General features: G+C 49.7%; 1 protein-coding gene across 1 annotated transcript in view; it reads right to left on the minus strand.

Annotated features, from left to right (window-relative positions):
• Nucleotides 1-1,488: 1,488 nt before the first annotated feature.
• gab1 (GRB2-associated binding protein 1) overlaps nt 1,489-22,228 on the minus strand; it is a 53,772-nt gene continuing 33,032 nt past the window's right edge. Inside the window, exons 3-13 of the mRNA XM_080533774.1 lie at nt 19,977-20,105; nt 19,368-19,533; nt 15,227-15,455; nt 13,269-13,951; nt 11,379-11,479; nt 10,707-11,022; nt 8,490-8,579; nt 6,648-6,741; nt 5,857-5,974; nt 3,864-3,995; nt 1,489-3,505 (exon numbers count right to left, since the gene is read on the minus strand). Of these exons, the coding sequence (XP_080389900.1) occupies nt 3,347-3,505; nt 3,864-3,995; nt 5,857-5,974; nt 6,648-6,741; nt 8,490-8,579; nt 10,707-11,022; nt 11,379-11,479; nt 13,269-13,951; nt 15,227-15,455; nt 19,368-19,533; nt 19,977-20,105 (2,217 nt within the window). The 3' untranslated portion in view covers nt 1,489-3,346. The remainder of the gene's footprint in view (nt 3,506-3,863; nt 3,996-5,856; nt 5,975-6,647; nt 6,742-8,489; nt 8,580-10,706; nt 11,023-11,378; nt 11,480-13,268; nt 13,952-15,226; nt 15,456-19,367; nt 19,534-19,976; nt 20,106-22,228) is intronic.

Consider the following 22,228-nt stretch of genomic DNA (forward strand, 5'->3'; position numbering starts at 1 on the left):
GCTCACTCTCATCGCTCACAGGTACGAGACACGGGGGGAGGGGGCGTGTGGTGGTGGGGGTCAGGGGTCACATCCTGAAACATCAGCAGAAGATTGAGAATGGGGATGTAGCTCAGTGGTAGAGCACATGCTTTATGTGTATGAGGCCTTGGGTTCAATCCCAGGCATCTCCTGTGTCTGCCTCATTTACTGCATTGCGTTGTCTGGTACTTGTACTCTGCAATGACAGTAGAGTTTAATCTAATCTAAAAAGAAGACTTTGTGTTGGCTTCCTTTCCTAATGCTGCAGTGTTGCAAGTCACAACACAATATAAGACAGACTGCACTCTGCTGTATGGAAGACCTGGACTACACTGGTTTGTCAAGCAGCAGCGCCACCTACTGTTGCATTTTCCTAGTGTAAATTGGCAATAATGACACGGATGACAAATGCTTTGCATGGTGATTCCGACTCTGCCCATGGTTTTAAACGAATGTACCAATGTGTACAATGTCACATCTTTCACATTTACAATGTCATCTACATACTCATAGTATTCCGACATAAGAATGTTGCTGAGTGACTGGTACAGAACCTCAAGCCATTTCCACCTGTCACACTGTCCACTGCTCAAGTTCTACTGAAATGTGATTACATGGAATTACATGAAAGGGTAATTTCTTATGAGCACAGTGCGATAACTCTAGCTTCCAGGATAAGGAGAGTAAACATTTTAAAGTCTATGAGTAGTCCTACCAAAAATATATATATAATTATCTATCTCATAAAGAGAGACATGCAGACACTTACCAACTTCCAGTTGTGGCTGCTTCCGAAACATTTTGTTGACTGTGGGCACTTATCCCTTTCATTGAGATGACTTGTTTTGACCAAAAATGTCAGTGGAAATTACTGAAAAGGGACGTATTATGTACATTGCTGCATGTCGAAGAGGAGAGAGCTATTCACACTCAAACCAAAATGGAGTTGGAGAATGAGGAACAGGTGAGGCAATCAGTCACTGATTGAGTGTGGGTTTGTGTGTGTGAGTGAGGGAGCAATTTAGTCAAGCAGCACTTTGGCTGCATGTCAAAGAAGCTAGTCTAAAGCTAAATTCCCCCCCCCCCCGTTTCCTGTCTTTCATAAACACAAGAGTACACTGGGCTTTCACACCGGCAGTTCCGAACGCCGGTTCGCGTTCGCGTGCCGAAACCTCCGAACGTTGGCGCTGTCTGGCGAACGAGCCACGAACGATACACTGGTATGAACGCGGGCTCGTTCGCCAGACAGCGCCAACGTTCGGAGGTTTCGGCACGCGAACGCGAACCGGCGTTCGGAACTGCCGGTGTGAAAGAGACCTGACAGACACACGTGTACGTAGTGGTGTGTGTTAATCCTTGGCCCCGTCGTGTCTTCAGGGTTTCCCCATACATGAAATACTAATCAATACAAGCACAGAGATGATGGACACAGACAATGCATAAAAGGTTGTTTTTATTTAGTTGACTTTAAAATGGATATTTCTCTTTTGATTCATTAAAAAAAGATAACAAAGCATCACGTTTTGCACTTCATCTCATCTCCCACAGTAGGGATTGGGGAGAAGAATGAAGACGTTTGGAAATGACAGTATAGGCACAGTTTACAATTCAAATGATACATGCTGGAATAGTCGGAGCAAATTATATACAGCAAAGAGTTTATTCTCACGCCAACACATGCTTAGGACTTTTGTGGTGCGAGAACTGGAAAGTTATTCAAGCGAATAGTCTCAGATGGAAACACTATGATCCTGTAGAAGTCTCCTCTGTTTAAGTAATACATCATGATTTCTCGCTATTTACAACAACAACAAAACAACAACGTAAAGTCGACTAGATAAGGCGATTAAGTCAGTTCCCAAAAATTGTGTGTAAATCCATTTGAAATAAATTAAAACCTTGAAAGGAGAGAGAGAGTAGATTAACAAAACAAGTCAATTAAGGAATGAATAATCTCATTAAAGTCCTGAAACAAATTGACACAGAAGGCATTTTTTACAGCGCTTGTTCTTACTTATTAAATCGTTGTTCATTTATGGTTTACGAGAACACTGAGCCGTATAGATTGGAAAAACCACTTATTTATTGATGAAATAACTACAAAAATAAATTAGAAATGGACAGCTGTATTAGTATTTCAATGAGTACCTGATTTCCCCCCCCCTCTCTCTCTCTCTCTCTCTCTCTCTCTCTCTCTCTCACCTAAGTTTGATACCTTTGCATAACTCACAGAAAGTGTGGACTTTCCATTAAAAGCGGTCACAGTTATTGATTCTGTCAATTCATAACACAAGTCCTGATACCATCTCCTTGGACAGGGGTGCAGAATTCTACCCTGCAGAATTCCCACACACACCCTAGCGCCAAACAACAAACTGGATATTCTACACAAATAAAGGACACTTTTTTCCGTTTATATACATAACACTTTTGTACAGTCTTCTTGCATTTTTCTCTTGCAAATGTGAAAGCGCTTCCACTAGAAACAAAAACAAAAGTGAGAAAAAGGGAAAAAAAATCATTCTCAGGTGATTTAACTGAAGTGGGTCAGTGAATCCGAACCTTTGATTGAGCGTTAGGTTGCACTCCATTAAAAAGGAACTTGCTGTGTTCTATTGACTTTGAATCAAAACAGGTATTTAGCTGTTTAAGAAAACCTGCTTTCTCTTACAATGTTTTGGATAATACTAGACCTGTACAAGACAAATGGCCACCTCCCCACAGCATCACCCAGGCAACCATGGCAGTAAAAGTATTAGCTAGGTGGACGCTAGCATCCTCAGAGTGAGTGATTCTACTCATTTTCTCCCAAACAGACTCCAGACAGTGTCCCAGTCCCACAGTGTTTCGATTTTTGATAATAAGCAATTGTCATCTCTCTCTACGTCCTCCCCTGGTTATTCCAACGGCGAAAAACAAACCAGAGCAAAAGAATAATCCCAACTAAAATCCAATAGTTGAAGAGGCAGTAAAGTGTTCAGACATCAAGTCTCTGTCAATGTGACATGGTCTCTAACAGGCCCCATCCAGTCCATCCACCTAACGATGGATCGATTCATCCACCCTCCTGCATCCCATACTGCCTACAGCTTATTCCTGGCCAGTACCCCAGTCCCGCCACAGTGGGGCGCTGTGCTGCCCTTAGCCTGACCCACGGCGGTGTAAACTAAAGACAGTTTTGCAGCCTCCCAGGGCCGCTGGCTGGACCGCCTGCAGACTGGAGGCCGGGGGTCTAGGGGAGAGGTGGAGAAGGCCGAGGCCGGGACCGGAGCCTGGGGCTAGAGTAGTGTCAGTGGCCCAGCGGCGTGGGGGGGGGGGAGTGGGGTCACTTTGGCCCTTTGGTGGGGGTCTCTGTCTCTGTGGACTGGCGTCCGTCGTTCCAGGCGCGGCGGGTGTCCTGGAGGGCCTGGGTCCGCTGCTGGTCCACCACCACGTAGTCCACACGCTCGTCTGACACGGCCAGGCCGGTCCCGTTGCTCTTCTTCTGGACGGGAGGAACACACACACACACACACACACACACACAAACACACACACACGTACACAGATACACAGATACACACACACACACACACACACACACACACGTACACAGATACACACACACACACACACACACACGTCAGTAAGGCAAGCGGTGGCATCACAGGCGCTATAGAAGGTCTCTGCCTGTTCACAGCAGCAAACACGCAACCAACAACAAAGCGCCACTTCATCTAAAACACTTTGACGTGCTACTTTCGGGAAATGTCTTGTTGTGAGTTCTTGCATTTGATCCTAACAACAGCGTTAGTAGACGCCGTCCTGTGTACTCCCCAGGTGTGTGTGTGGGCGTGTCCTACCTTGCGCGGAGGGGTGGACTTGCTGGGGTCCAGGTCCAGATCCAGGTACTCCACCTGCTTGTCTCCTTTGGGCTTCGCCATGGGGCTGCTGCCCCCCCCGTCCCCCGTCATGGGCGCGCCCAGCTTCACACTCTGACCAACCAGAGGGGAGAGAGGAGGGTTACCATGGTGACCAGGGGAGGTCAGGAAGGGTAAAAAAAAAAGTACCACACACACACACACACACACACTCATAGTTGCATGAGGCAATGTTAATGCTAAACTACAAATAGGCAGAAGGAGGAGTAGTGGAACTACGATGGGGACAACAACACTAGGACAGACGCTGTTCACAGCAACCCAATCATGTTTGTCCAGGACACGGCAAGTCACTTCAGCAGGCACCACTGAGGTACCCACCCTATACTCTTAGTGGGGTTGTAGGACCAATTAACACCCCCAACCCAGAAGGGAACCATGCAACCAACAAGACCAGGTCCAGGCTGGTGGAGGCTTTTAATCTGGCAACTCCAGGTTCTCTAACCTGGCAACCCTGCTCACCTCCTCAATGGAGTCAAGGCCCTCCATCTCCCTCTTTACAGGGGTGATGGGGACAGTGCAGTAGAAGGACTCCTCTCTACAGGGAGGGAAGGAGAGGAGGGGGAGGAGGAGGAGGAGGAGAGAGGAGGGGGAGAGGATGTGGGGGAAGAAGAGGAGGATGGAAAGGAGGAGGAGAGGAAAGGAGGAGAGAGGAGAGAGGAGGGGGAGAGGATGTGGGGGAAGGAGAGTAGGATGGAGAGGGAAGGAGAGGAGAGGAGGAGGAGGAGAAGTGGAGGGATGGGAAACGAGAGGAGGAGGAATAGAAAAGGGAAGGAAGGTCAGAAACAACAAAAGAAAAACTGCAGGAGGAGAAAGGAACACATGAACGATAAAGGAACAGAAAGTAAACGTTGTGTCGAGGCAAAGAAAAGATCAAAGGAAAGAACAATGTCAAGAAGGCAACACAAGACTAGTAAAACAACTCTGCACACACACACATACTGTGCAGGTAAGAACCCCTTTTGTTGATGTTTATGGTGCAACATTTTCATTCTGGATCTGTATTCGTGTTAATAATGTTATGTTTATTGATAGCAATTTACAGTAGGTAAAGGCAAAACACAACTTCTCCAACAACGATATCATTGCTACAAAACATGCTTCTGTGTCCAGTTTGTCTATTAGTTGCGATGATGCCCAGACAGTAGACTAACTGTCAAGTGTTTAAGCAATGAATAGTGTGTTTCTATGTAGGCTATAGTCAGTCCCCATAGTGACCAATGGTTTCTAATCTTCAGTTGTCCCCTGTATATACACGTGTTTACACTTAAACAGACCAGCCAACAAAAAGGGTCCTTGAATGAGAACAAAATAAGGGATATCGATCGAAGGGAAACAACATGGGTGAAATTAAAGGATTTTTCACCAGACAGAAAAAAACCTGAGGGAGGAGAAAGAGCGAAAGAAAAAGAGAAGCAGGATGAGGAGAAGCCGGAGAAGAACTAAACAAAGGTGAAGAGGCGGAGTCCTTCAGCGGCAACCATTGATTTGTCTGTTTCGAACGTGAGGGGTCGGAGGGTTCGTTTTTGTTTGATTTGTTTATTAGCGTCTTGCTTAGCCTTTAATCGTGCTAATCAGCCACGGTGACTGGCTAGTACTGGCAGTGAGAGACTAGAGACTGAGAGACTAGAGTCTTCTCCGAATACTGTCACAGCAAGAATCGATGGAAGACTTCATCCTCATGAAGCTTTTCACAACACACTGTATCACTGAGTGAATTATTATACTTTGAATTATAACAGGAAAAACGTACAGATGCTGACATTAAAGCTGCTGTAATTTTAGCCGTAAAAAAGTCAAATAAATTACATTGATTGGCAAGTTTGTGGGACATTATTGATTTTAACAATTTAATAAAAAAAATGTAATAATAGGTAACATGAGTGTATAATCTGAGAAGACTGGTGTTACATACGGGTTCGTCTGCATTAGAGAGCATGGCTACATAATTCTCCTCACAGTCCTCTGAGTCAGTGCTGGAGGTGGTGCTATGCACTGACTGGGGTCTCGGAGGCATGGGGAACCTGGAAGGACTGAGCAGCATCCACAACGTTTACACACTGGTTCTCTCACTTAGACACACACACACACACACACACACACCCTCAATAACACACACACTATCAATAACACACACACTATCAATAGCACACACACACCCTCAATAACACACACACACACTATCAATAACACACATACACTCACACACACACACTATCAATAACACACACAAGCACACACTATCAAAAACATACACACACTATGAATAACATACACACATGCACACACACTAACACACACACACACACACACTATCAATAACACACACACACACACACACACACAGACACACAATACCAATAACATACCCACGTACACACAGGCACAAACACAGGCACTCACGCATGAACACACAAACACACACTGTAAAAATCAACAGCATTGTCACACTGTGGCCAGCAGAGCACCCTGCATCCTAAACAGTACTGAAACAAAAGCTCATATCAGAGCGGAGCCAACAGAGCGGATCCAACCCTCCTTGAGGACACATTTCAAACACACACTACCACTCTGACATGTTATGAAGTGACTACAGAAATGCATGTAGGGTTAGTGTTCTGTTCTACCATCCTAAACCATCTAGCGCCCGGTGACCACTTGTAATAGAGGTAAAACGGTGAGAGGTCAAGGGTGACGGACACTTACTCCCGAGCAAATGACCTGGTGACCGGCGAGCGGACGGGCGCGCAGGGCTCCTCCCACTCCGGCAGGGGCTTGATCTCCAGGGGGGCGGGTTTAGCTGCAGGGAAGGGGCGGAGACACACACCTGTCAATCACTCATCAGGTCACCACACAAGACATGACATCATTTATTATGTTCTTTTTTTTTTTGCTATTTTAAAAATAATTTTGGCGTATATATTGTTGTGTTTATGTCCTATGCTCCAATCTTACCAAGTCAATTTCCTGTATACTTATATACTTATGGTAAAAGGTGGTGTAGGGCAGGCTCTTGGCCAACAGAGGGCACTGTGAGCCTCAAACAGCAGCTTCCTCATACAAGACTCAAGTGATGGTCAACTCCTACAGAGCACGGCCAGCTCAAGATTCCTTCGCTTGTTATTGTTTGTCCGTTGAGATAAACAGCATAACAGAGTTGGGTCTAATTCCATTTCAGCGTCCTCAGGTCACGCGAGGAGACTAGTGGTCAGGTCTAGCCTAACTGGCAACTCTGCTGCCATACCCAGGAACGCTCGCTTACAGCTGATCCCTGCAAATTCCATTTAATAGTCCAACGTTCCAGCACGGTTAAACAGAGCCCAATCTGGGAACCCGCTGTGGGATACTAATTTAGCACCTCGACTCCATCAGCCTGGCTTGAACGAACACACACACACACACACACACACACACACACACATCTGGTGCTGCCTAGAGTAGCGCATTTTACAGAACACGACAGGCCTTTTACTATCTAACCACACACCAACAGTTCATGCAAAATGGGAACAAATATTGGGAGTACAACATTAAAATAGAAAGTAAAAACACGTTGCATCCTTCCCGAGCAATTACATATCATCAGAAACACAATTCAACAGTCAATTACTGTACACAGTGAAGAACATGCCGATAGGTGTTAAAAGTACAACATTGAATGGGTTAGAACAGGTCATCACTGACGGGTGTGTGTGTGTGTGTGTGTGTGTGTGTGTGTGTGTGTGTGTGCGCGCGTGTGTGCGCGCGTATACATGTGTAAACTTGTGTGAAATGGGATAGTTGTCCTAGAAAACACACACGTCCATGAGATACAATCATTCTTCAATTTCCTGGTGAGACCTTGCAGGACCCCCCCCCCCCCAACCCCCTCTAGATAGCCACTTCTAGGCCTCTAGATAGCGAGAGAATGTTACCATGGTGATAATTAAAAAATGTGTTTGGCGAACACACTGGTAAAAAAACAAAAAACACCACATCAGAACAGAAGAGGATACCACAAATCACGTTAGTTGATTGGATGAGAGAGGACACACTCACACACTAGAAAGGGAGAACACCTGACGATGAAGAGGGAGTGGTGTGGTGGGAATGTCGGCTCACTGCTTCCCTAAGGTCTGTTGTGTTAGCTTCAGAAAGGTCAAGGGTCAAAACGTCACCCTCAGGGACAGATCTAGGGTCAGTTCACCTCCCCCAATCACTCCTTGATCATCAAGGGGGGGAAACTCAACACTGACCTTAGATCTGTGTCTAGCGGCAACACCGTCCGGCTCCAATGTTTACAACTACTTATGACACCAGAATAGGTTCGTTAAGGCCACCAACCCCTAGTTTGACCTCCCATGATGCATTTGGACATCTGAGACAGAACTGCACCGAGCTTGACCAACAGACCGGAACCAGAGGCTACTACAGCATCCCACAATGCACCACTTCTAGCATGCGTTGAGTTGAGGATCAGTTTAAGTCAGACAACATGAGAGAGACAGAGAGAAAGAATGAGAGAAGTTAGTTTCAGAGACAAGATGGCGTCGTTTTGGTAGTACCTACCCTTACGTCGTCTTGGGAATTCACCTACGGTTTGAGAGTCGGTGCGCTCTAAACAGACTCCCTTTGCTCTTATTATTTTAGGACTCTGACCTGATTGGTGAAAGAAGACTTGGCTCATTAAGGATTCTAAACGATTACATCATCAATGTGTCCCTATTTGAACCCTGCCATGCAAAAGCGGAATGACAGGAATTGGCTGAGCAACCACCCTTTGATTTCCCCCCCGCCCCTGCAAGAAGCTGTAAATATACCAGCTGTGTAGAGACACAGTCATCACCATGGCAATGGCGGACCATTCGCATCCCGTCATGCATTTCACTGACTCCATGCAACATGGCTACCCACACAAAAAGTCGGACGGGCAACAACGCATGCACCAGTATGAGCTAGGAAGTACATAGAGAAGGAAGATCCCCTTTGAGCGCAAACACATCTAAAAACCAGCAGGAGACCTTGGTAAATTACACCTTTGTGAGCAGATTGAAGCCAAAGCTACAGTCATCAGTAACCTAATAACAGAATACACCCCCCCGCCCCCCCCCCCCCTCCCACAAAACGTCAAACACTGTGCACCCCCCAAGCTTCACCAGGACACACATTTGCAATACAATTACAAGTCATAACAAAGCGGAGGACTGTGAGAACAGACAGACAGGATGACACTCTTATTGGCCTCGACCACAGATGTGTCAGCCTTTTACGAGACGACAGCCACTAAGAACCAAGCCAGCCAGAGAGACTGGAGCCTCAGAGATACAGACAGGGCAGGGCCGCAGTATAGGCTGTTCCCGAGATAGAGAGATAGAGAGATAGAGAGAGAGAGAGAGAGAGAGAGAGAAGTAGCACATTCAAAATGGCTTAACGGCCACAGCATATATACACAGGCGGGAATGGGAGTGGTCCCAAACTCAGCCGATAGCAGCGGTGGTTAGATGGAGAGATTGCAGTGAGTGAGAAGAGGACAGTGTGTGCGTGGCCCATGGTTATGGAACATTATCCCTTTTGTCACTATAAGAGTCTCAACTAAGGCTAGCTTAGCTCACCTAAAGCTAGCTGACCTAAGACTAAAGCTAGCTCACCTAAGACTAAAGCTAGCTCAACTAAGAGTAAAGCTAGCTCACCTGAAGCTAGTTCACTCAGAGATTTTTGTACTGAAGCGCTGTACATTTTACATTCATCAGGGGGGGTGGAAGTGGACAGTAACTGAAGTCGAGGCCACTGGAATAAAACGAGCGAGTCCTTCTAGATGAAAATGTCATTGATCTGAGTAATAGAGACCTAAGCATGAACAGAGGGGGGTGGCGAATGTCTCGAACAATCTCCTTTATCCAGTTCCTCCTCCCCTCTCTCTCTCCCCCTCTCCGGGCACTGACAGTGACTATAGCGTCCTCAGCTTTGGGTCTGCCTGTGTGCGATAGTCAAATCCTCCTCTCTCCCGATTGAAATTCCCCCTCTCCTAGGTCTGAAGGGGTAGAGGGATTGTGTCTCCATCAAAGAGGTCCTTTCAGAGAGGAGGGACAATGGGGACAGAGGTGACTGTTCTGGGCTCCGGGTGCTCGGCGCCCCCCCCACCACCACCACCACCAACCAATGTCCCCCCCCCAAAAAGGCCTCCCAAGCCCCGGGACAAAAGTCTCTTTGACTAGGGTGTTACATGGTAGCCGGGGAGGATAAAAGAGCAGGCTGAGAGGAGAGATGGTCTGGGGGAAGGACAGGGGTAGGAGGAGGGAGACTCTGGGGAGGAGGGAGTATGACCTACTCCCTCTGATCCTCTACCATCGTTTCAAATGACAATTCTACTTAAAAGTCATATGAACGAAAAGGTGAACAGTGTTGTTCCGTAACCATGAGCCAGCACCTACATAGCAGTGAGCCAGAGCTGAATGTCAGACAGAGAAGGTTAGAGGAGATAGATTAGGGGGATGTAGCAGAGAGGCTGAACGAACAAATCAGGTAAAGTAAGATAAAACGTACATATACCCACTACCCAGACATAAACAAGCTCACTCGCTCTCTCCTCCTCACATACCAACCTACCCCTATTACACACACACACACTGCACAGTGCACACAGACACCACCCCACACATATAGACACTCACACCCACAAACACACTCACACACACACTCACTTACACCCCCCCCCCACCACACACCCCCCACACACACAAACTCACCCCCCCCCCCCCACCCACCCACACCCTCCTCCTCTCTCACCTTTGCGGTCCGGTTTGAGGTTGCGGTCCACGGGCGGGGGCTGGCAGTCGAGCATGGGCCTGCGCGGGGGGGTCTTGGGGCTGGAGCGAAACCCCATGTGGGCCGGCGGGGGCACCTGCTTGCCCAGGGAGGAGAACTCCCCGGTGCCCGGCGTCATGGGAACGTAGTTGGGCTCCTGGATGGGCTCCGTCAGGCTGCCGGAGCGGTGGTGGTGGTGGTGGTGGTGGTGGGAGGGGGAGTTGGCGCTCATGGGGACGTAGTTCTGGTCCACCTCCTCCGTCGACTGGCTGCCCACCGGCATCATGCCTTTGTTTTTCTGGGTGGGGGGGACACGCACACGTATGCAGGCGCACACATACACACAGGCACACAGGCACACACACACAGGCATAGGCACACCCGCACAGGCACACCCACACAGGCACGTACACACACACACACACACACACACACAAAGACACGGAGAGGTCAGCTTATCTCATTGTGGCCCACACCTTGAAAATAATACTTATCCTAGACTCATAAGACTCATAACACTAAAAAGCGATGAGATCAGTATCCATTATTTTTTTTAAAAGAAGAGAAAAAAAGAAAAGGAAATTCCTAAATGTCTGGTCATTGATTCATGTGAGCTTTCCCTGGTCAGCAGACAAAAAGATACAGAAAACGTACAAAGTAGTTATTGAAGCTCATGCTCTCTGTGAAGTCGAAGGAGCAGCTTTTGTCTGAGGGGAACGACCTGGGAATGTCGTAGCAGTCTTGGGATCCAAAATCTGAAACACACACACATTCAAAACACACTTAATATCACACACATTCAAAAACACACAGTATGTACAGTATGGTGCATTATTGTTGTTGTTGTTGTAGTGAGTCTGGGCATAATGCATCCAGGCTAATGCACTTCACTTAGAGCCGCGAGGCGCCAGGGTGGAGTAAGACTTGAAAGGTCTTCACACTCTTAAGTCGGGATGTGTGTGTGTGTGTGTGTGTGTGTGTGTGTGTGGCTGGTGAGTTGCGCATCATTTAGGCCTAGAGGCTAATTCACTGGTATGCGTGTGTGTGTGTGTGTGTGTGTGTGTGTGTGTGTGTGTGGTTTGAATGACACAGCAAAGAATCAAAGCAGAGAAAGTCCGTCCCTCCTCTAGATCCTAACAGATCATTGACGCCCCATGTAAGACGCTTCATCATCAGACAGTGACTGATCAGATAACTCTGTCTGATAATTCTGTCTCCCTTCTTCTGGATAAAAGAGAGAATTTGGGTCACAAACAAGCCCCTCTCTTCTTCATAGTGTGGCACTCCTAACGAGAGGGAGAGAGAGAGAAAGAGAGAGAGAGAGACTAGAGTCTACTGCTGGAATATTCTAGTGCTTGTTTGAGCTGGGCTCCAGCCCCAGTGGTTAAGTAATAGCTCTGGCTCTTTATCGCTCCATCTCCCATCCTAATGGACCTCCACACAGAAGCCACTCACATCATCAATCATGCAGATGCCGGGGAGAGACAACAGAGACAAGAGACCCATCCCCATACAAGGGAAATGAGCAGTTTTATACAGTGGAGTAGAGATGTGCTGCGCCTGGGCTGGGCTGGGGTCCACCATAGTTGCTGTAACAGTCGCTTGATAGGAGAATGTGAGACGGGGAGAAGAACTGAGCCAAAATAGTACGGTTTGGGTCGGCCCTGGAGTGTCGAATTTCCTGAATTGTTTGAATTCCCCCCCCGGGGTTCAATTAAGTACCAATCTATCTATCTATCTATCCATCCATCCATCTAGAACGTGGCTGGTATTAGGCGTGAAGCCAGGATATTTCTTTTGTGTCTAATAATGGCTCGATTTACAGGTTATGTAGGTTACAGGTTATGACCGTGATGTTGGGAGAATGTTGTATCTGTAACCTCAGATGCTATTTGGTTGTGTAAAACGATTGTCGAAAAGTAAATACCAGAGATACCATTGTTTTACCAACCAGGTACCACCAGAGGGCGCTGTGATGACTCCTGTCGTGTTTACATTCTGAGGCTATCAGAGAACAGCCCTGAGGTTGCAAGACACACAACTGTTTTCTAATAAACTCTCTGGGCCATGCGTGGTCTGTTTGCTTGGTAACTAAACACCACTAATGCACCAGATGTCCAGGCAGGCGGTCCTGTCAGTGAAAAGGTATAAGCTGTAGCTGTAATTAGCTATTCAGAAACACATCTGCTTGCTGAACATAGAGATAATTATCTCCTGACGCTTGCTAAGCAGAGGCCTGTGTTGGTTGTCCAGAGCCTGTACCACCCATATGCTGTGATGGGGGTTGTTTTTAGCCGCTACTGTAACACCCATGCATGCATCAGTCCCGGTCACTTAGCATCCTGATATATTAAGTATGAATGCATGCGACAGCTGTTTCAATAACCGATCCTATGTCACTTTGAAACTAGATGAGGCTGTGTGATGTCATAGTAGACCCTCAGCTCTCAAGTCATATTTTTCAAGATAACCGACAAAGACAACAAAGATAAGGAAGTTAGAAGAGACAACAACGCTAATTAAGCTAACGCCGCCCGGCCGTACCTTTCCTGTGGCGGGAGGAGTCGACGGAGCCGATGGTGTTGCTGCGCAGCGCCTTCCCCCCCGCGCTCGTCGGCACGCAGTAGTTCCCGTCCGTCTCCGACACCGAGCGCGGCACGCTGTAGGTGTCCGTGGGCGAGCGCTCGGCCGGCGGGGGCGGGGGTCCCGACGTGGAGCCCAGAGAAGGCTTGGGGGGCCGGGGAGGGGGCACCACCGCCACGTCCCCCCCTACACCGCCGCCGTCCGACCCCGGGCCCCGGGGCACCTGGTAGGTGCAGTTGCTGCCCGGCGTGGGGGGGATGTCGTAGCTCACAGACAGGTTCCTCATCATCGTCATCGTCTCCACCGAGGGCTTCCGCGAGGGCGTGTTGAAGACGTAGAGGTCGCCGCCGTCTCCGTCGGGGGGGACAGGCGGCGAGGAGGCCGACTTGGGGAGGAGCACGGTGTCCTGGGAGTAGCTCCGGGGGAGGTGGTAGAGGGAGGCGCAGTCGGCCGACAGGGAGGCGCCGCGGGAGGGGGGCGAGTCGTAGATGGAGGAGGCGGAGGCCGGGTGGGGGTGCGTGGCGAAGAAGCCGTTGACGGGGACATGCTTGCCCGAGGTGGAGGAGGTGGGGGTGCGGTGGGCCGGGACGTTGTCGTTCAGGTCCGTCTCCGACGAGGTCGACTTGGAGCACTCGGCGTGGGATCTGTGGGGAAACGACACGGAGACAGAAAACGTAAAACATCAGCTGACTGGATACAAAACAACTATCCACACACACACACACACACACACTCTCTCACACACACACTCACCCACACACTCTCACCCACACACTCTCACCCACACACACACACACACACACACACACACACACACACTCACATACTCACACACACACTCACATACTCACACACTCAAGTGAAAGTGGAGAGTTTATCACGCGGGTTAGTTTACTACATCAAGAGATCCAGAAGCAGCTACTGTACATCAAGAGGTGTCCGGTTACGTCAAAATACCACCGACGGACGATATTTCGGAGGTCTACTTGATCTCTGCGATCTCACTGAGTCGGGTGCGAGACAGAAGGATGGATGGGCCATCCGACTACAGGACCCCCGTAGGGTAAAACACACACCAAGACAACAGTGCTGTTTCACATGAGAGTGCATTCACACTACCCTTCACCTTCGGGAAGGGGGTTAGCTCTGGGTTAATGGAACGCATCACATCCAGGGGAGGTGCTGGTTTAGTCTGGTACATCAAGGGAGTTACCTGTGTTACGTGTGTTACGTGTGTGCGTGTGCGTGTGCGTGTGTGTGTGTGTGTGTTTGCGCGCCACTCCACACTAAGCAGGCTGCCGGCCACTCACAGACTGGCCTGCGGAGGGGGCGCGTACATACATGCGCATATGCATGTGTGTGAACACGTGCATGCATGTGTGTGTGTGTGTGTGTGTGTGTGTGTGTGTGTGTGTGTGTGTGCGCGCCACTCCACACTAAGCAGGCTGCCGGCCACTCACAGACTGGCCTGCGGAGGGGGGGCGCTTTTGCTCTCACACTCCTCCAGGAGCAAGTACTCCTGATCCCCCTCCACAGGGGAGGGAGGCCCCCCCGAACCACATCCAGATGGAGGGAGGGGGGCAGCAGCACTGATACACACCCATGGAACAAAGAGAGGGAAAGACAGTCAGACACAGACGGACCACAGGACCATAGGCCTCGTAAGAGAGGAGCAGGCCTTCAATAGGCATAACACACCAGAGGAGAACCAAGGCCAGCTAGACAAAAACCATGAGGGAGGGATTGAGGGAGGGAGAGAGAGAGAGAGAGAGAGAGAGAGAGAGAGAGAGAGAGAGAGAGAGAGAGAGAGAGAGAGAGAGAGAGAGAGGAGATAAAAGACTTGACCGCCCACAAGAAAAGTAAAGGATTGTCAGACACTTACAGAGGGAACACTCACACACACGCAGTCATACACACACCTGTTGGGCTCTGGTTTCTTGCTCTCACAGTTGACCAGCCACAGGTAGTCCTGGGGTTCCTCCAGGCTGGACTGGGAGTCCAGGTGGCGCACGCTGACGGGCTGGTAGGGAGGGGGCACGTTGGACAGGACGGACGCCGACAGCCCCCCCATGCTGCCCAGCGCCGGGTGTGGGGGGGTGTCCACCACAGAGCCCCCCCCGCCCGACTGGTGAGACGCCTTCGCCGATTCTGAAAGAGGGGAGAAGAATGGGGGGGGGGGGGAGGGGGCATTAGAGATACTGTTTGGGCCATCACGTAATGGAGACCGACAGAGACACACACACAAAAATATTGTAAAATCTAAAATCAGCATGTCGCTATAAACGAATGCATTACAGTCATTCTGGACCAGACAAGCTGGTTATCATTGATTGTTACGGACATTGACATCAATAAGCTGCATCAGGCGCTTCGAAATGCTCCACACAGCCTTGGTACAGTATAGATATTGTATCCACCCATGTCAATCCATATATGCTGAGCTCTATGTATACCACAATTAGTGTGACTGTGTGTGTGTGTGTGTGTGTGTGACTGTGTGTGTGTGTGTGTCTTTATTATGACTATGTTAGTCTTTAGAATCAACCCCACTGAGACAGCGTTGCTTCATGTCGTCTTTGGCCTTCACGATGTGGGACCGTGTGTGTGTGTCCTTCTCTTTGTGTGGTTCTGTGGGTGGATGTGTGACAGAGTGTGTGTGTGTGTGTGGGTGTGTGTGTCCTTCTCTTTGTGTGGTTCTGTTTGTGTGTGTGTGTGTGTGTGTGTGTGTGTGTGTCTGTGTGTGTGTGTGTGAGACAATGTGCGTGTGTCCTTCTATCTGTGTGGGTCTGTGTGTGTGTGTGTCCTTCTCTGCGCGTGTGTGTGTGTGTGTGTGTGTGTGATGACTGGGTCCTATTCAACGCCCTTCCCTCTGCGCTGCTCCTTACATTCACTCCTTAGCCGCATACGCACACACACCACGCACGTCAACACACACGCACACACTTGCCTTTGAGTGGCTGTTTGAGTACTTGATTTCAAGGCTGTGGCTGTGCTCATGGCTCTCTCTCTCTCTCTCTCTATCTCCCCTCCCACCATTTCTCCCTACCTACCATCCCACTCTCTCCTCCACTGTCCTCTTCTTTTATCTCATGCACTCTCATCTTCCTCCTCTCTACCTTTTACCCTCCGTCACTTTCTATACAGTCTCTCTCTCTATGTATTTTTCTTTCTCCCACTCTCCCTCTCTTTATGTTTCTCTCTTTCCCTCCCTCCCACTCTCTCCCTCCCTCCCTCCCACTCCCTCCCTCCCTCACCCTCCCACTCTCCCTCTCTCTCCCTCCCTCCCTCCCACTCCCTCCCTCCCTCACCATCCCACTCTCCCTCTCCCTCCCTCACCATCCCACTCTCCCTCTCTTTATGTTTCTCTCTTTCCCTCCCTCCCACTCTCTCCCTCCCTCACCATCCCACTCTCCCTCTCCCTCCTCTTGTTTATCGGTCTCTGAGTGCTGATTCACCCGGGCAGGCAGGCAATGGGAAACCCCCCATTTCTGCATGTTCATCCTCCACCCCCCACACTGTGGCTCAGAGCCCTGCTTCTCCTCCTACCCCGAGACCCTGGATCTCCCACCACCCACACTGTGGCTCAGAGCCCTGCTTCTCCTCCTACCCCCAGACCCTGGATCTCCCACCACCCACACTGTGGCTCAGAGCCCTGCTTCTCCTCCTACCCCGAGACCCTGGATCTCCCATCCTCCACCACCCACACTGTGGCTCAGAGCCCTGCTTCTCCTCCTACCCCGAGACCCTGGATCTCCCATCCTCCACCACCCACACTGTGGCTCAGAGCCCTGCTTCTCCTCCTACCCCGAGACCCTGGATCTCCCATCCTCCACCACCCACACTGTGGCTCAGAGCCCTGCTTCTCCTCCTACCCCGAGACCCTGGATCTCCCATCCTCCGTCTCCCACCACCCACACTGTGGCTCAGAGCCCTGCTTCTCCTCCTACCCCGAGACCCTGGATCTCCCATCCTCCGTCTCCCACCACCCACACTGTGGCTCAGAGCCCTGCTTCTCCTCCTACCCCGAGACCCTGGATCTCCCATCCTCCGTCTCCCACCACCCACACTGTGGCTCAGAGCCCTGCTTCTCCTCCTACCCCAAGACCCTGGATCTCCCATCCTCCATCTCCCACCACCCACACTGTGGCTCAGAGCCCTGCTTCTCCTCCTACCCCGAGACCCTGGATCTCCCATCCTCCATCTCCCACCACCCACACTGTGGCCCAGAGCCCTGCTTCTCCTCCTACCCTGAGACCCTGGATCTTCCATCCTCCATCCCCACCCCCACTCCACTCGCTGACCTTTCCCCAGCCACGGTGCATCATGGCCTAGGCGCGGGAGAGTGGGCGGTGGGCCCTCCTCTCCCGCCATGGGCTCGACTATCCCGTTCTTTGTTTTGGGATTGTCATGTAGGGCCAGAGAGAGAGACAGAGAGAGAGGGAGAGAGAGAGAGAGAGAGAGACAGAGTGAGAGAGAGAGAGAGAGAGACAGAGAGTGAGATAGTGAGAGAGAGAGACAGAGCAAGACACGGAGAGAGAGAGAGAGAGACAGAACGACACACGGAGAGAGAGAGACAGAGCGAGACACGGAGAGAGAGAGAGAGAGAGACAGAGCGACACACGGATAGAGAGAGAGAGAGAGATAGAGAGAGAGACAGCCAAGGACACTTTAATTAGTAAAGCCACACACGTGGCATGTCGTCTGGTGATCTGCGGGGACGCTGCTGTTTTGTTAACAAAGGGCCACGCTCGCTTCTCAGCCGCCCTCTTCTGAACAAGGGACCGTCGAGAGAGCGCAGTCACAATAACCAAATGTTTTCTTCATAAATGGCTCTGCATGTGTGTGGTTGGGGAGTCGTTCCAAAACATGAGCTACTACTGGAAAACACGTGAAGACATGCAGTACAGCCACAACACTGCGGAGGAGGAGGGAGGAGGGATGGCCTTGCGGAGGGATAAATACACCCCTGTGTTGCCGTGCGCCACAGAGACGCTGCTATCAGAGAGTCTCCTGACTGTACCACAGAGGCGGCGGTAGCCTTGAGGGCTAGAGAGGCGGGGCCCGTAGCACGAAGGTCGCCGGCTCGAATCCTAGGGCTGGCGGGAAGAACGTGCAGTAAAACATTCTATTGTATGTCTTCTAGTGCTTTGTGATGTTCCGCATCGACGAGCAACGTTGAGTGGATTTAGTGGGGTGACGTATTACGTATGTAATGTACAGACTAAAAAACACGGTCTACGGCAAAAGTGCTATACGATAACGATTGACACTCGTACATACTGTGTATCTAAGCTGCTTTCTAAGGGCTCTCTGTGATGAGGGTTAGAATGGTTCAAAGAGAGAGAGAGAAATTAGAACACTAGCCAATAGCCCGCCATTCTGGTTCTGTGTACCCCATTAATACATTGTCTTTTCTTTGGGTTACCTGAGCTGGGTTGAAGAGAGAGAAAGAAAAAAAGATGGAGGGAGAGAGAGAGAGAAAGAAAGATGGAGAGAGAGAGAGAGAAAGAGAGAGAAAGAAAGAAAGAGAGAGAGAAAGAAAGAAAGAAAGATGGAGAGAGAGAGAGAGAGAAAGAAAGATGGAGAGAGAGAGAGTGGCAATGGGGCGTTGGGGCACACAATGCTTTAATTATGCTGTACAGGGAGTGTTGTAACACGAGACCCATCTGAACCCACGGCTCATTAGGCCCCCACTGGGACCAGAACAGAACAGAACCAGGGTTTGCTGGCTCCTAGAGGCGGGCCTCTCACTCCATGGGAGAAACGGGGGGATATTTGAGGAATAGAGAACTAAAATGAAAAAAGAGAGAGCGCCCAAGCCAACATGTTTGGCCTGTGAGCTTGTGAAACGTTTCAGAATTAATTGAGGCGCCTCTTGATATTGTTTGAGTGTGTGTGTGTGTGTGTGTGTGTGTGTGTGTGTGAGTGAGAGAGAGAGAGAGAGAGAGAGAAAGAAAGAAAGGGAGAGAGAGAGAAAAAGAAAGTGTGTGTGTGTGTGTGTGTGTGTGTGAGTGAGAGAGAGAGAGAGAGAAAGAAAAAGAAAGAGTGTGCGTTTCTTACCGTCGTCGGTGGGGTTGAACCCGCAGATGTCACAGATGCAGCGCACCCACTTGTTCATGTCGTCCTCCGTGTCGGCCACCAGGTAGAAGACGCGGTCGATGGTCTTGATGTCGAAGATGAAGCTGTGCTCCAGGTCCTTCTTGTTGAAGGTGAGCCCTGCGTCCACCTGCGCGGGGTCAGGTTTAGCGTTAGCACGTCACGTTGCGTCACATTAAAAAAACAATAGATTGTTAGCATTTAGCCTATTAGCATTCAGGCCCACACCCCATAAACAATTTGTGGTAGCCATAGTGACAGCAGCTGCAAGAGTGCTTGCAGAAGTGAGAGTGCTACATGCTAGCACTGTTGGGATTAGGGTTGGCAACTGTCCCGTATTAATCGGGATGTCTCATATTTTGGGCTAGATGAATATATGGGACCTCCATTGTCCCGCCACTCACAGGCCCCCTCATGCGTACGTATAGTGTAAATGTGCCAATTCCTGAACCCCCCCCCACCCCCAATGATGTCGACCTCCAACCAGCCTCCCCCTGTAATGAGTCACCATGGAGACGCGGGGGGGGGGGGACCTGGGTGTTTAACATCTCATATCTTGAGGAGGAGTCGTACCTGTTCACACAGGTTGAGGTCGATCACGCGGATGGGCTTCTTGGCGTGGTCATTCTTGTAGTACTCGAGCACGTCCGGGTCGCCCGTGAGACGCCCGCTGCGGAGAACAAACCACCGCTTCTTCCATGCCTGGAGAGAGAGAGAGAGAGAGAGAGAGAGAGAGAGAGAGAGAGAGAGAGAGAGAGAGAGAGAGAGAGAGAGAGAACATCAAAATCCCCTTTCCTCGAACAATGAGTCACAAACACATTACCCCAAAGAAACATGAAATGCTCAGAATTGCGGTCCTGTTACGAGGGAAACGTTACTAATTGAGCTCAAGACCACCAGCAACATCAACAATGCAAAGCACACTTGTCAGACCCCAGGTGACAGAGGGATGGAGCGAGAGAGAGAGAGATGGGACGGAGGGGGAAAGAAAGAGAGAGAGAGAGAGAGAGAGAGAGAGAGAGAGAGAGAGGAGAGAGAGATGGACAGAGAAAGGGAGAAAGAGAGAAGGATAAAGGTCACAGTGTGATCTCTCAGGGCTCCATTCCTGACTGACCAGAGACCACAGGCTGGACACAGGCTTTGTTTACCCAGCCAGTCCTCTGTGTGCTCTCGTCTCCTCTGAGACAGACACACACAGACACACACACACACACACACACACACACACACACACAGAGACACCCATCCATACACACCCACACACGCACAATCACACAGACCAGAAATATGCGTCTGGGACACCCTGTCCTCCAGCACAGACATAGTTTAGGTCTGGTTGGATCTAGCACCCCGACACGGAGAGGGCAGACCACTCTAAAAAAGGAAACGGGCAATTAGCTTTTACAATGAGCTCTGTCTTCTGACCGAGAGTCAAAACAGTCAGTGCGACACTGTGTAGTGGTCCAAGTGAAGTGATACAAACAAGCTTAAAATAAAAAAGACTGATAAACCAACCATCCTCAGCTGTAACCCAAAGTCAGAAGAAGTGACATTTTCTCGGTTTGACCTCAAATGGTTTAACTTTCACAAAATTAGGTTGTGTCAGTTTCGTTTGATGTCAGGAAAGGGGCGTCAGCTTTTTAACCCGAACCTACTTGGTCAACGACAGCTCCTCCTCACTGTCGTCAGCACACAGACAAAACTTAATGATGATTAAACTCCATTAAAACAACTACGCTGTTTTGGGTGTGTGAGTCACCGGCTGTGGTTCGCTGAGTCAGGCCAAGCTAAGCTAAGCTGGAGATTTTAGCTGGGAGGTTACTTTCAGAGGGGTTGAATCAAAGCTCAAAGAATCAGGTGAGCTAAATAAAAATAATAATAATAATACAATTAAAAATAAATAAATAAAAGCCCTCATGAGATCTCGTTCATGCACTCACTGCAGTGGTATTTAACATCAGCTCCGAGTGTGACACCGTTGAACACAGTTAAAAATCCCACTCCTGAAGGTTTCGAGGACACATAAGGAACTAAAAACACGTCTTGAATCTTAAGTAACACAACAGGACATCGAGGACAACACACAGTCCAACGAACAATCCTGTTATTCATACTATCCCCCCCCCCCACACACACACACCCCACAGTACTGCTTTTGAGTTTGGCATGTGTAAAAGGGGTGAACAGCAGAACAACAAACAGTGCTGAGATCAGAGACCACTGTGAGGAACACCAGTTGGACTGCGAGGAATGCAAACTAAAGCTTTGTTGTTGTTTTTTCGGGGTAAGATTTTAACCGGATTAACAATGCTGGGTGTTTTTTTTTCCCCTCCCCTCAGCTGTTTTTCCACCCACAGGGTTCTCTTTGTTAGCGGGCCAAGGCCTGGGCCGGCCCAGAGAGCATCGCCCCGCCGCTCCCTCAACAAACAGGACAGCCGACCCCCCTGGGGGGACAAACAGCACCGGGAACCCTGGAGCACCGGGTCGCCAAGGGCACACACACACACACACACACACACAGCACACGCACGCACGTAGACACGCACGTAGACACACACAACGCACGCCGTAGACACACACACGTGCAAGCACACACACACGCACGCACACACAGCAGAAATACACATTCATACACCAACAAACACACAAACAAACAAACACACACACGGCAAAAATACAAATTCGTACACAAACAAACCAAAACGTACCTTCATGAACAATTAACACAGGTGAATAGACAACACTTATACACACGCATTGTGTGGAAATGTTACACACATGATGAACTACACATGGTGTAGTCCAGAGTTCAAGAGGTCTGCATG

This window comes from Nansenia antarctica, assembly GCF_963989245.1.
Source record: "Nansenia antarctica genome assembly, chromosome: 6".
Lineage (NCBI taxonomy): Eukaryota > Metazoa > Chordata > Actinopteri > Argentiniformes > Microstomatidae > Nansenia > Nansenia antarctica.